This window comes from Catharus ustulatus, chromosome 3, assembly GCF_009819885.2.
Source record: "Catharus ustulatus isolate bCatUst1 chromosome 3, bCatUst1.pri.v2, whole genome shotgun sequence".
NCBI classification, from domain to species: Eukaryota; Metazoa; Chordata; class Aves; order Passeriformes; family Turdidae; genus Catharus; species Catharus ustulatus.
The window spans coordinates 91,040,679-91,055,643 of NC_046223.1; the positions used below are offsets into that span (position 1 = coordinate 91,040,679).

Sequence of the window (14,965 nt, forward strand, 5' to 3'; positions counted from 1 at the left end):
CAATCTCTCTCTGCATTCATTCTCAGTACAGGATCTCCCATTCTCATTGATCTTCTACATAGAAGTTTCCATTATTTCAGTAACAATAAATTGACTTTGTGTTTCTTGACAGCTTTGACATTTTGTTGTGTTGTTTCATTCCTTTTCCCGATAGCAAACAATGTAGCAGAGGCAGATTTTATAGAAAACTGTAGTAAATGGAGGCCATTCCTGATCCCTGGCAAATAAGCCCTTCAGTGCTATTTGCTTAATGGCTTCACTCTGAACTAAGTATCTGAATGTACCTATCGGGCATGCAGGGAACATCTGAGCCTGAAAAGTGGTCAAACAACACATTTGCCAAGCCAGCAGGAAATGCACTCTGCTCTGAAGGTAGAGGCTGACAAAGCTGCTGTAATATAAAGAGTCACTATTAAGAGAAGAACATGATGATCACATTGTACATTTGTGATTTTTGGTGTGCGACCTGAAAAAACAGAAGAGAGGAACAAAGGAACTGGCAGCTGTTCTATATTGGAAATGCAACTATTATTTTGTGCTCTTTCATCTAAATGAAATGAGATTTGGAAATGAAAGAATAGAGTGGGAGGAATCATTTAATGAAATGGAACTGTAGGGAACATTAGCAGAAAACCTTTAATTTCTAATTGTATTATTATTAATGGTATTTTTTTTGAAAGCAAAAAGGAGTAAAGATAAGTTACTCTATTGGTGCCCGTCCCTCTCTTCTGTGGTTTAAAACTCTCTGTTTACCTGGATTTGACTTACTTCACTGTTTTTACTGTTTACTTACTTTACTGTGTTTGTGATTACAAATTTCTGAGAACCATATACAGAAATACAGCATATATAGAAATACAGCAAGCTGTTTTCTCTGTATATAATAGTAGCAGAAAAAAGCAATATGTGATTGTGTCACGTCTCATTATACAGATTCTTACACCAGATTACAGAATGCTGCTTTACAGACAATTGTTTACATCATGGGCTGAATAGTATGAGAAGAAAATGAGAGAGGAAAAAATTAAAACCAAGTACATTTATAGAATGTCTTTAAAATGTAATAACACAAGTTAATATAGGGTGAAATGCCAATGTAAACCTGAAATAATAGGAATAGCCTGACTATTCACATAATCTAATATTATTTGGTATTTGTGAGCTCATAGGTAAGCAAGATCTGAAAAATAATGCTGCTGATTTTATCAAAATGAAAATTTTTTGCCGATTCCACAATCCTACTGTCCATTTGTATGTCCATATGGCAGAGTATGAATACTTTAACGGGGTTGGAGGAGAGGGATTTGGATTAGCCAGATGTTTAGTTAAAAGAGATTCCTGGTTTACAGCATGAATGAGTGCATGAATGCAATTCTCTGTGCCACTGTGTGTGTGAGCATGCACACGTGCACGTGTGTGTGTGTGTGTGTGTGTGTATTTGTATGTGGAAGTTTATTCATTATGGCTGCTGAAATTCTAATAGCCAAACTATCATGTGGAAAGTCTTCTACCAAGATGAATGAAGAAATGTCCAAGATCACATCAGGCATGTGTGATTTGCACAGTTTTACAGGAAAGAGTTTGTAGATTTCTTACAGTAAAGAACCAGGAGGTCCTGATGAGCAGCAAAATGGACAGGAGGCAGCAATGTGCCCTTGCAGCAAAGAGGCTAATGGTATCCCGATCTGCATTACAAGTACTGCTGGCATGTTGAGGGAGGAGATCTGTATCCTGTGCTCAGCTCTGGTGAGGTCACATCTGGAGTGCTGTGTCCAGTTCTGGGCTCCTCAATATAAGAGACACAGAGCTACTGGAGAGAGACCAGCACATGGCCAAAAAGTTGGTAAGGGAACTGGAACATCTCCTGTTAGGAAAGGCTGAGAGAGCCAGGATTGTTCAGCCTGGAGAAAGTTCTGGAGGAAAACTCACCAATATTCCACAAATATCTGAAGAAAGGCTGCAAAAAGGGCAGAGCCAGGTTCTTTTTAGCAGTGGCAAGTGGCAGAACCAGAGGCAATGGGCACAAGATGAAACATAAGAGGTGTCATCTGAATATCAGAACTTCTCCACTGTGAGGGTGTCTGAGCACTGGCACAAGTTACTCTGATTGGTATGGGAGTTCCCAATCATGGAGATATTCAAAACTTGTCTGGACTTGCTCCTGAGCAATTGGTTGTAGATGGCACTACTTCAGTAGGGAGTTGGATAAGGTGACCTCCAGAGGTCTCTTCAAACCTCAGCCATGCTGTGATCTGTTACTGTTCTATATCCTAGCATCCTGTATTGGTTGCTACTATGGAAATATAATATACAAGTTCTATGTCTGATGAAGATGGTTCTTTACTCTCAGCTAATATTTTTGTTTCTAAGAGAATGGTAGAAGAAAAAACATGAAGTATTTCACATGGCCACACGCATTTCGATGTGGCAGAACAATGGAAAGGAGGGTTCACAGTCTTCTGAGCACCATTTCATCAATGACTCTTGTAATCTCTGAAGACTGAATAGAAAATTAAATTATTTTATCTTAGTGGGATGTACATTGCATGAACATAATTTTTTAATCTCATTCAAAGGGCTTTTAATAGCGTTGACTTTTTCTGATTTTTGGAAAGTTTGGTTTTTTTCAACAAGAAAGAATATGCTTGAAAAGGAATGCAAATGTATTAAATTTCTGTAAAGGGAAAGTGGCTGACCTTGTGGTGTTTGTCCTGCATAACAGCCTGGGGTATTTCGATAGTTAAAATTACTTTCATCAGTTAAGATTTCATCTTGAGAAGCATAGAACAGGGGAGCATTGAGGCTTAGAGCAATGTTGGGGAGGGAGAGGAGGGAAGTCACTTCCAGAATCTGAGTGAATGAAGAAAGCAAAGGAGCAGTTTAGAATCTGCCATGCATGCTTAATTATTTTAACATGTGTTTTCTTTTTTGTAAGTGAAGAACTTACATTAAAGTTCCAGTTTTTAGAAAGTGGTTTGATTTCTCCTCTAGATCATATAGTGTGTAATATAGTTGTATGTGAATCTGATCTTTCTGTTTACTATGGTTTTGCTAGGGACTATCAATTCAAAAAACATTTGTATATGCTTTAGGCAAGAAGATTAAGAGCATGAAACTCAGGGCAAGTATGAGAATTTTAGGATTAGGTGTGTCTTTTGACAAATATATAAATAGTATACAAATCAAGGTAGGAAAGAATAAAATTTAGAGCAAAAGTAAATGCTCCAAAAAAAATATCAACATCGGTCCTTGGCAGTGAGTAGGTAGCACTGTTTTAAGCTACAGATAAGCACATATTGTCATAAGTCCCTCAGGAAATTCAAGCTTAACCAAAGAATTAGGTAGCCAAATCCGACTGTTTGCTAAAAGATTTTGTTTCCTCAGAAGAGATAAATTATATGTCCACTTTTGAGCTGTACCAAGTTAAACTGCCATTAATTGAAATCTATGTTAATATGCTGAATTATAGATACATTTTCATGCTCTACTACATTTGTCATAAGGGCGGTAACAACTAACTGAAAGACAGATCAGACAAAAAATGCAGTAACCGGTCAGTTGTTTCGTTAAAAATTTAAAAAAAGTTTTTGATTCTTAGTTATTAGTGGAGTTTATTTAGTTTAGAACACAGTAACTCATATTGTTTTACTATAGCAAGATAGTTAAATGCATTTCACAAGTCTTTAGATTCATCACCTTCTTGGAATATCCTGGTTTCAATTTTTATGTGATCTGTTGACTGTAGACACACCTCCAATCACATAAATACATGTGACTAACACCTTGGAATTCCCACATGGTTCTGAAAACTTTGTTATGTGTCAGGCAGTTCTTGTTGCCATGTTCCTGGTCCTGATATATGCCTCATTGGATTCTCTGGAGTATTTTGGGGAAGAGAAGGCATTTGCTGAAAGGTATAGTGTGCCAGCTGATATATTCCTTACCTAGTGTGTGATGAATACCATGTTATCTTCCAACACCTCTTGTATTAAGAAATTGTGCTAGAAAAAAAAGTATTTAAGGTGTACAAAACCAGACAAAGCAGTTGCATATGTTTCCAGATGTACTGGCATAATATAAGAAAAGCACAGATCATAAAACATTATGAAGAAATTTTCATCCTCTCTCCCTTCTTGAACAGAGAACCTTCAGTCTTCTTAGGAGTTTGACAAAATTAGACCCTTCTGAATACCATATATCATCTATATTCATTAAAGAAAAGCCTATTTTATCAGAACATTTTCATAGGCATTTTTTCATCCTGAAGACACCTTTTTGCATACAGAGGTCTTTGGTTTAGATAAGGTGTTATCTATTCTAGTCAGACAGATGTACAACTTCTTGTTAGAGCTCTTCCCTTTTCTGTAACTCAGCATCTATAGTTGACTAAGTGTTTCACACTGAATTTTCCTTTAGGAATAGAATATCCTGACTTGAAAGTGACCCATGAGATTCATCAAATCCATCAGAATATAAATTCATATGCTTGAAACAAACACCTCTTGGGTTAAACATTTGTAGGTTTGAGTGATTGGTTATTGATTGGACAAGAACCAGAACTAGAGAAGCTGACTAACTTAGGCTGAAAACTAGTTCATGGTGGTGGACTTGGAACACCTTTCCCTAAGTGCTGTAATGAGTTATCATGGTGTTCAACATGTGTGACTTCAGTGTCGCTCTGCAAAGGTCAAGTGCAGGGAGATGAGCTGTGTCACAGGTAAGACAAGACAAGGCTGGAAACACCATCAGCCCTCTCACTGGCATTCCTTACCAGTCTTCATTCACAAACCATACACATTTTCATCTTCAGTCCTTGTTCTCATACAACTCTGAACTCAACATATTTTCTTCTACAGACCATTTTCTTACACACCACTGTCTCTTTTTCTCATAAGCCTCTCTGTTAGTTCTGTACAACTCTGTCTCCTCATCTTATAGGCCTCTCTGCTACTTCTGACTCCATTCTCTTATTGGCAGCTTGTACTGATTCCTTTACTTATGGGCAATTTCATACAGCTCTGACACCTTCCTTCATTTTGCATGGCTGGCTACCTCAAACTGTCCCTTTTCCCAACCACCTAAACCTGGACACTGTCCCTCATATAGTATCATCTTACATTATCTGTCCCTTACATAACCACATGTCCCTCAGCTCCTCCTGATCTCACTGCCTCTCTAACTGCAAATTCCTGTGTGTGTTGGAAAGTTGGCCAACTCCTTTATATCCTCAAGATTGACTGGCCAGGCACAGATGTTTCTTCTTTGGCAGTCAGTACAGTTGCTGTTCATTGGGGAAGATACCCCTCCTGCACTACTGTAGCTCTCCACAGAGATGATTTCCACAGTTGATAGAGTCTATACTATTCAAGAAAGGTAAGTTCATTTTCCAAATTTCACTCCACATTTTCTAGTCCGCTTAGTCCAATACATTTTCCATCTTTCTCAGGGACAAGGTATTGTACCACATTAAACAGAGAGAATTGAAAAAAATAAATTGCAGTAGTTAAACTAATTAAGAATTGCAATAACAGATGCAGCAAATGAATCATGCGTAATGGTTATAAGCACAGACACTGAAATTGCTTACAAAGACCCAGACATTGCTAGCCATAAAGCTTAGGAAGATCCTTCCTCACATCAGAGTTTTCATATCCTTTCTTAAATGCAACATTGCACTTGTTACAGCGCAAACCAAGAGCAAATTTAAAAGATAAGGATCCTAGCCAAGGATGAACTTTCATAAAAATGGTAAGGGAATTTCTTAGTACTTTTGAATCTTTCAGACTTACTGATTTTAATTAATCCTTTGTGGTTTAATGAACCATTCTGAGCTAGAACTGTCAGGATCATGGAAGATTGACAGTGAAACACTTATGCTCAAGGTTTAGACTGCCAGTCAATTTAGATGAAGAAATTATGCAAGAGGAATGTGAATATCAGTTATGTGGTGAGCTGGTTCCCCCCTGAGTCTGGGACCAGGCAGATGACCAGCCTGGTTTCCACCAGACTGTGAAGCACAGCAATACAGGAGATGGTTTGCTAATTCAGATCCAGTGTGAGAGGACAGTCTCAGTTACCTGCACTACAGCACAGGAGACTGGAAGAACTCGCTGGATAGCAGAACTATCAGGGTTGCTACTTTTATAACCCCTGATTTGAGTGGCTAGAACAAATGAGACATAAAGAGCAGAAATCTAAACCTCTGGCACCCTAAGCACTTTGGGGATTTATTTTCTTACCTTCTTCTGCCTATATTATTATGCATTACCATTCTTGCTTCATGAAATTCTAGTGATAGGATTCAATATCCATAGCAGATACAATAAAGTCAGTATGAGTCAGGATGGAAAAGATTTCAGTTCCTTTGTGTTTCACTCAAATTATTGATATGATAGCATGAAGTCAATTTTACCAGTACATATTCCCATTTTGCCTTCCCATTTCTACACCAGTACCAGGGCAGAAACGGAAGCAATATTTTTTTCTCCTATATTTTAAGTGTTTTCTTTTATTACTTTTGTTTGAAAGCTAATACTACTTTTCATTTTCCTACACATTTTGAAATGTCATTAAACACTTTTGCTAGTACTCCATTATCTAATAAAAAAAATACTTGCGGTTTAAAATTTGAACTGAGTATGGAAAATGTTATTAAAAATAAATATCAAGAAGTGAAATAATGAACAGTATAGATGCATCAAAGACACATACTCCTCTGCTACTGTCTACTTCAGCAGGACCTCTCAAATTAACCAGATAAGCTTTGTCCATTTTGCTTGAACTACCAGAGTTAAAATGAATAAGGTTTAATTTTTATTAATTGCTTTATTTAAAAATTTAAATCAGCAAGAAATATTTTTCAGCAAGGTGATGTCTGACTCAGTAATGTTGACTTTTGACAGTCTTGAAAACTCTGGGATTTAAAGAAAGTACATGTCCCATATATAGCATGATGCTTTGAATGTACGCAAGTTTCAGTGTTCAGTAAGTGGAATAAAAAGGAAGAATAATGTCTTATTGGATTAAGTTTATTCTGATTTTCCTGCTGCTAATTTGATAGTCTGTATATTTCTATTTTTTTCTGTATGTAATTCAGGATCTAAAATAGGATAATATGTTTTAAAATGACATTTTTAAAGAACAAGTTCCAAATTCTTCTTTGGGGGGAAGCATCACCACCACAACCCAAGGACTTAGATATGGGACTTTTGGGAGTTTTTTTTAAATCTTAGTTTTGATTTTCATATTTTTCTTTAGTGGTTTGATATTGAAGTTCAGTTACAGTAGACGTCAGGCACGTTACAACTGAGATGGTTAGCCAAATGTTTATGGCCAATTTAAAGAGAATACAGAGGTGAGATTATGGCTTGCTTTATTTCAGAGTTCATTGTGACTGTTTTATATGATTCTAATCACTAGCAGGAAACAAAACTGGAGTAAAGGGGCTGTTATCTAAGTTGAGGGGGTTTTCGCTTTATTAATTTCCAAATGGTTCACCATGGTTTTAGTAAATACAAGTTAAAATTTTATTAGAGTATTCAGAACTGTCCACCTGAGTTATTTTATTTGTTTAAAATGTTGCATTTTAAATGTTTTGTAGTCTATTAAAAAGAGTTCTACTAATCAGTCTCCAAAATCAGACATATTTCTGGAATCACAAAGATGGGAAAGGCTAACAATAATATATACTTGTACACTGTAATATCTATAGTGAGACTTTTAAAAATATATAAAATTTATCTTGAGTGGAAACACATGAGGAAAGATTGTGCTATGCTTTGTTTTCTTTCCAGTTAATCACCCTTTTCAAATAAATGCTCAGATCATAAACCAAAACCTCATTATATTATTTATGAATCTGTAGTGAATTGACAGCATGTAAGTTCATTTCATTAGGAGCTCATTCTAGGTTAATTCTGTCTAGCAGCAGCTTAATTTGGGCTAGTCAGTAAGGGATGTTAATAAATGATTAGGCATAGATGTGTGAACTTTTCCTACAAGGTAAGTATCTGTACTCATTTTTGTCAAGTATAAAGGGCATTTAAAGAGCATGGTTACTATATGTCAAACATATCTGAATAGATTGTGAATACTGAATTTTATTAAACTAAATTTCTGGTGTTGCTCTGGCCCTGACATTTTCAGGCAATTTAAATGTTACAGTTTGTCAGCATATTAATGTATTTTTGTAAATGGAAGGGAACTCAACTACATGTGAAGTCCACATTTTAGTTTCTGCTAAACACAATAGGTATCTGTTCTCAAAAACAGAGGAATAAAAACCATTTATTTTTTATTACATGTATCAATAGCTCTTATTCCTATATATCTCAAACATATTGGGCTTTTGTATAGATAGCATAGCAGAACAAATGCAAGTAGTTGACCAAAATGTTTATAATGTAGTTATAGTTAAAAAACAAAGAAGTGATAATTTTAAAATTGCTTTAGAGGAATGCATTGCCTTCAAAATATGCACATATCAATGTAAGAGAAATTATTAGGAGACCAGCCAGTAGTGAGGGGAAGGTAACTATGTTGTTAAAATATACACTGTTACAGTGTTTGGGATATATGCAGCTAAACATTGATTTCCAAACCACATGACTAACTTGCTCTCCAGTGTGCAAAATGGACCATAGGTTGACATAGTGAATTTTCCCTATACCAGAGTCTTGGATGAACTTGGCACAGTAGCTATTATAAAATCATATTGTATCTGCCCTTTGCATTTATTGATTTTTTTTTGTTGATTTTTTGGTTTTTTGTTCATTTTTGCAATTTTGAGAAAGAGAGCTTTTGTTGAAACACTCGCACACTTGCATGATGTGACTGAGAAAACCATATGAGGCTCAGGGAGAAAAAAAAGGAGCACAGCTTTAAAAAGTTAGTTTCTGCAACCAACATTAAAACTGCTCAATTATTCATTTTTGGGGGAGCAATGTTACCAATCCCATGTAGTTTCCAGCTCAGAATCCTGTAACCATTTCTGTCAGTGTTCATAATAAATTTATAAAAGATCCTGCACCTTGTTAATTTGAAAATTATTTTATTTACTATTTATAAAAGGCAGGGGGAAAAATGACAAGCATCTCTTATAAAAATTAAAATGTGAAGCTCAGGAGGACAAGATATTTTCAATGGTTATATGTTATTATAATTATGGCAGCAAAAGCAGGCTACTTAGTGTGTGTCCATCTTGGCATTCCATCACACTTATTTCCATGCCAGAGTAGCTGGCAAAGGAGGAAGAGAAAGAATGTTCTATTTTCTGTATTCCCTATGAATAACCTTCACTAGCCCTTGTGGTATATCAAATAGGATTTGTTAACTTGCAGGAAAGTGTTCACGTCCTGATCTTAAATGAGATTTTTGGGTTTTTTTAAGTTCCAGGAAGCTTCGTTGTAATCCTCTGTGTTTGTTCCACAGAGAAACCATCCTCCCTTTGCCACACTTGAACTTTGTTGACTTTAAACGCCGCCTTATAGATGGTTATATAACTTTCCACATTGTTGCAGTTCAACAATGTATGTCTTTTAAAGTCTTAACTTCCTGTAAGCCTTTGCTGCTAAGGAAATAAACAATAAACTGTTAGTGAACTCTTCGAGCCCTCCCACGGGTTGGAAGGCCAGATCATTCTGTTTGTAGTGTATGGCATGGCACGCTGTGTTATGTTCCAGAGCTGTTGAGCAGTGCAGAGAAAAGCAATTCTCCTTGCTTCAACCATATTGTAGCCTATCTGTCCGCTGGGAGGGAGACAGCTCTTCTTTCCCTTCAATAGGATTGATTTTTAACCCCATTTACACTTCTATCATCCACAACACACTATGGCAGAGTTCCACAGCTTAATTTTGAATTGTATGAAAAGCAAATGCCTTACCTTGCTTCCATCTTCTCACTGATTTATATCATTCCACGTCCTTTTGATTCTGTGTTTTGAGAAACTGAAAACTGTTTATTCATCTGCACACTATTCTGTCTTTCATTGACAGTGAGTTTTCTTGTCTGAAGACACAGTTACTCTGTTTGGAAACTCTCACGTATATCATGGTCCTTGCATACCTTACAATTTTGCATACTGTGACACTTTTGCACATGGGGAAATCCTGCTTTCAGGATTTTGGTTTTGCTATCCTGAGTAGTGCAGAAAACAGTGATACACTTAAATGCATTGAAGACCACAGACCCCAACACAGATTTGCAGAGAGAATTTCTAGGGACTCTCCACATTGAGAAACCTCACCATTTTGTCACAACTTTTCTGCTTCTGTTTTAACCACCCTTCAAACTTATTAAAGGCTTTCCTTGTTGTCCCAGGGGGACTGAGTTACTTTAGAATGTTATAACACAGAAACTTTTTAAAATGCTGTGGAAATCAAAGGCTATGTGCCAAGGCATCTTTTCTCACATAGTCAGTGTTCCTCCTGTGAGTAATTTCCCTTCTCAGAAACCCTCTCAACTATTCCCCTGTACATTACATTCATTTACATATATGTTAATTCTGTTCTTCAGTGTAATTCATAATCCCTGTCTTGAGTAGAATTGGGACTTACTGATCTGCAGTTTGAGGTGTGTCCTTGCATGGCATAGTCTTGTCCCCATTTTCAAAATCATACAAAGAAAAAAATCCAAGGCCCTCTTCCCTCCCCCAAAAAATCCATCTCTACCATTCCCATGGTTTGGATGGCATTTTAAGTGACGACCACAGTAATTTCCCATAAGAATCCCAAGCAAACACTGTTTGATCTTTCTCGTTTTTTTGTCACTGTTCATTTCTTGGGTTTTTAAAAAACATTTTCTAGTAGTAATTCAATTTGAGACAGATCTCTGATGTACCCCAACTAAAAAGGGGTTCCATCATGGGAACCTCCCAGAACTACTCTACGTTAAATTTTGATTTGGTGAGTCATTTTCATTTCCTGTGAGGGCCTTGTCTCTTTGAACATTCCCTTTATACTTAGCTGGTCTATTAGCCCTAAAGCCTTTCTGGCAGGCTTAATGCTCCTGTTGGGTTTTAAAAAGCATTTAATGCTTTCCATTAAGCTTTCAGCAAATTTTTCCTCAAGATATTTTTATTTTTATTTCTGCAACTATCTAAACCTGACTTCATTTTTAAAAATAGGTCCTTGGTAGTGCATACCAACTTACTGTTCTGTGTTTTCAGTGCCCCTGCAGTGATTCCCATTTTAGTAGGTCCTTAGGCATCTTTGAAACATGATTAATGGTACTAGAAATCTTTTGAACAGGGAAGTAATAAACTTAGAAATTTCAAATCTTCCCTGTTTACCATTCACAAAGGCTGTATTCCTCTCTAGAAAAATAAATACCTTGATCACAATGGCAAGAAACTAAAGAATCGTGTGGTTTTTTTCCTTTGTAGATTTCTGGACCTGTCTACAATTTCACTGGCTGCATAAAAGTGGTAGAAATCAATAATGTTGGACCTTTCAGCTTCTCAAATGCTGTAGGAAGAAGCAATGTTGACAATTGCAGGTAAACTGCCCTTTATGCCTTTCCAAATTATAAGAATTTTTTTTGTACTGATTTTGCTTTTTTCCTTACACAGGGTGACCATTTAAAATAATTTCAATAATGGTTATAGAAAAGAAACAATCAAAAACCCTAGAGAGAACAAAAAAACCCCAAAACAATGTTGCTTTCTTTTATGCTTTTAAAGCATTTTCTTCCTGGAAGATTTTATTCTTTGCAGAGCTGTTCAATTAAGCTTGACAGCTTATTTAGAGTGAGTTGTCACACCCTGAATGCTGAAACAGTGCACTAATAAAGATGATCTGCAGGAAAATACAGGATTGGGAAGTGGGGAGATGAGTAAAACACAACCAGCACATGACTTTAGGACTGCCATTAATCTTGTTACAAATATGGATGACTTGGTGCCACATTTACTCTACAAGAGATTGTGAAAAATGCTGGAAAGTATTGTTTCTGAATACATTTAAAAACCCCAATTGATTTCAGTTTTGCATGTTCACATTGCTGTTGGTCATGCACTGATTAAAATAAAAGACCATACAGGGACAGTGGTGTACATTAGGATTCTGTTCTGGAATATGATAGGTCTAAACAGGGAAAAGTGGAAAGCAAAGGAAAACAGAGGTGAATTGCATTTGTAGATAATGAAGTTTTCAGAAGAGAGTATCATTTCAGTCATAGGATGTACATGTCCTAAATTCCTGGAAAACATGGCTTTTTACAAATGACTTTTCCCCCTAGAATTTACAGAATAGGTCAATTAATGTTCACATGCTTGCTTAAACACTATCTTCCAAAGCTGGTGATAACCCTCTAGACCATTAACTAAAGATCCGTGAGACCTGAACTCTGCACTCCCCTCCACCGCTAATCCCTTAATGAACACACATCCCACTCAAAGTCACAAAAAGAGTGTCAACACTTTGTCTAATGAACTACCTGCCCCAAGTCTCAGGCATCTCTGCTTTTGCCAGTAAAATTTACTCTGAACACAAAATTCAGTTTATCCCTGCACAGACCTACCATCACTTTTATTTAGAACAGCAGCTCAGTGTCATCTCCTTGTCCAAACTTGATGAAGAAATAAATCTTTGCACCCTTCAAGTTCCCCAAAGCCCTTTGTTTGCAGTATGTTCTCTAAGTGCATTTAACAAATGGTTGAGGTTCTAAATCCTCCACAAAAAAAGAAAACCCTGGCCTTTGTTGTGATAAACCCCAAATAAGAAAGAAGTAATGTCTCCTCTCTTGTCTTTGTGCACAGTTTCATCAGAAATTTTCCTAGTCAGGACTATGGTGTCCCTCAAAATGAGGGCATGTACTCTTGTCTGTGAAATTATGCCTCTGAAAAACAGAAATTCATAAGATTGAAAGCAAATGAGGAAGCTACTTCATGTCTTTCGTTCAGGTATTAACTTTCATAAACCATCTCAGCTATCACCTCTGGTACTAGATTAGGAATTTTTTCTCCATTTTGCATATGTATTAGAGCTTTGATGTCCTAAATCATGGGCAAGAGGTAGTTCTGTTTCTTTTAAACTGCTAAGTAAAAACAGGATAATTTAAAAACCAGTACTGTTACCAAATTTTCTACTTTCTTTCATTCTCCTTAATAACACTTCCATTGATACAAATGCTTACATCCTTGTGTTTTTTGACACTATTCTTTTTTACAGTTTTTCCTATTCAACACTTTATATAACCATTCCATTAAGTATCGATAGCCTTCAAACAAAAAAAAAAGCAATGATAACAGCTTTGTCCAATCTCTGCATATAACATAGAGAGGGATATAGACCTGAAAGAGGTGGCTTGTAAAACAAAACAAAACAAAAAAAAGCTTTGTTCCTTTTAAATTTTTATTAGTATAGAATGCTGTGTTATCTGTTATATTATAATCTATAGAACTATCCACCAAGATTCATTGAATCTTGTATTGATTCTGATGCTCCCCTTCATATTTAATTAGCATACAAATATGGCATCATACAGACATTAAATGTTGGTTTATTCGAATCAGATGTCAGTGACTGCAGTCTAGGACTGTTTCTTGCAAATACTTATCGTGCATATATTACTGATTAGGAGAGTAGAATGACATGACTCTTTGTATAGACAAACTGTGGATCTTGTACGTAAAAGGATGTTGGAAGAGTGCTGGGCCTTCTCAATCCTCTATGCTAAACAACGTGTTCCTTTTACCTCCCTGCTTCTTCAGAATACTGCAGATGAGCCTAACACTGCCCAGCCCCATGCAGTCCACACAGACCTGCACCATTCTGGTCTAAATCACAGTTATTCCTGTCTGGGAAAAGCTGAATTTCAACAATGGAAATTGTTGTACTTAGTCAGCTGAAATTCAGATTAATTTCAACAGATAATTTAAATTATTCTGATTTTCCCTTGGTGGGGAGGGAAGTCAGTAGAAATGGATTGCTTCTTCTTACTCATTCCTGCCCTATGACACACGAATTTCATTGCTGCTCACACCTGGCAGTTAACATCATTGTTTGCTCTTCACTTTAGGTATAACCCACATTCATCTTGTCATATCAGTCCTTAAATATAGTCTGTTTCCCTAAAGGCATCTACGAAGCTCAGCTGTCATTCCCCTTTTGTGAGATAGGCTTCTTGGGGAAGATGGATTTGTTTTGATAAGGAAAGAGAAAGTGATTGAAGAAAGTTGTTTAAATTGGGCAATAATGGATTATATACTTTGCAAATACAAGTAGCAGGTGACTACTAGAATGTGTGGTGTCATTTATATTTTATTTTCAGAATTTTATGGTTCCGTAGATGCAGTATTGCTAGAGTTGGAGTTGCCTAATAGTAGCAGAGAATTCTGAAGTGTGTCAGACAAAGCAATCCAATTTCTTCTGCAAGAACATCCATGATGTCACTTAGTGGGACTCTTTCTGTTCTTACTGTGGCAGTTTTACTTTAATTGACCTTTCACATATCATCACCTATTTATGGATTTGTAATCCTTTTGAATGCCCTGCTTTTACATATTTAGCATGTTCTAGTGGCATTCCATTATCCTGCTGTGCTCTTGGTGCCCCAGCTGCATGGATTGTGGACATGCTGATACTTCTTAAAATGTATGGGTTTGTGGGTAAATTTTAAGCTTATGATTTTTTCATAGGATTGAAATTTACTTAAATGTGTTCTGCCATCCAACTGGATCTATTTGTATTTTAAAATACGAAAAGGATGGTCTAATGTGTGCAAGCAATGTAGAGAGCTTTCAAAAACATATTTTAGAGATAGTTCATTAACCTTTTCAAAACTACTGAAATCACTACATCAGGACAAGACAGTACCTTTTGTAGGATATTATATACTGTCTGTTCCTTATATCAGAGATTTATATTACTGTTTAAAAATAATCGGAATTAAGAAATGTAAAAAATTGCACCATAATATTAGTTTCCTTGGCATATATATCTATCTACTGTCAAAAATACTAAATATA

At 36.3% G+C, this 14,965-nt stretch overlaps 1 protein-coding gene across 1 annotated transcript in view; it reads left to right on the forward strand.

Annotated features, from left to right (window-relative positions):
- Window positions 1-14,965, forward strand: part of EYS (eyes shut homolog) — an 811,979-nt gene that overhangs the window by 579,040 nt on the left and 217,974 nt on the right. The window contains 1 exon segment of the mRNA XM_033053725.1: window positions 11,381-11,493. Within this exon segment, the coding sequence (XP_032909616.1) occupies window positions 11,381-11,493 (113 nt within the window).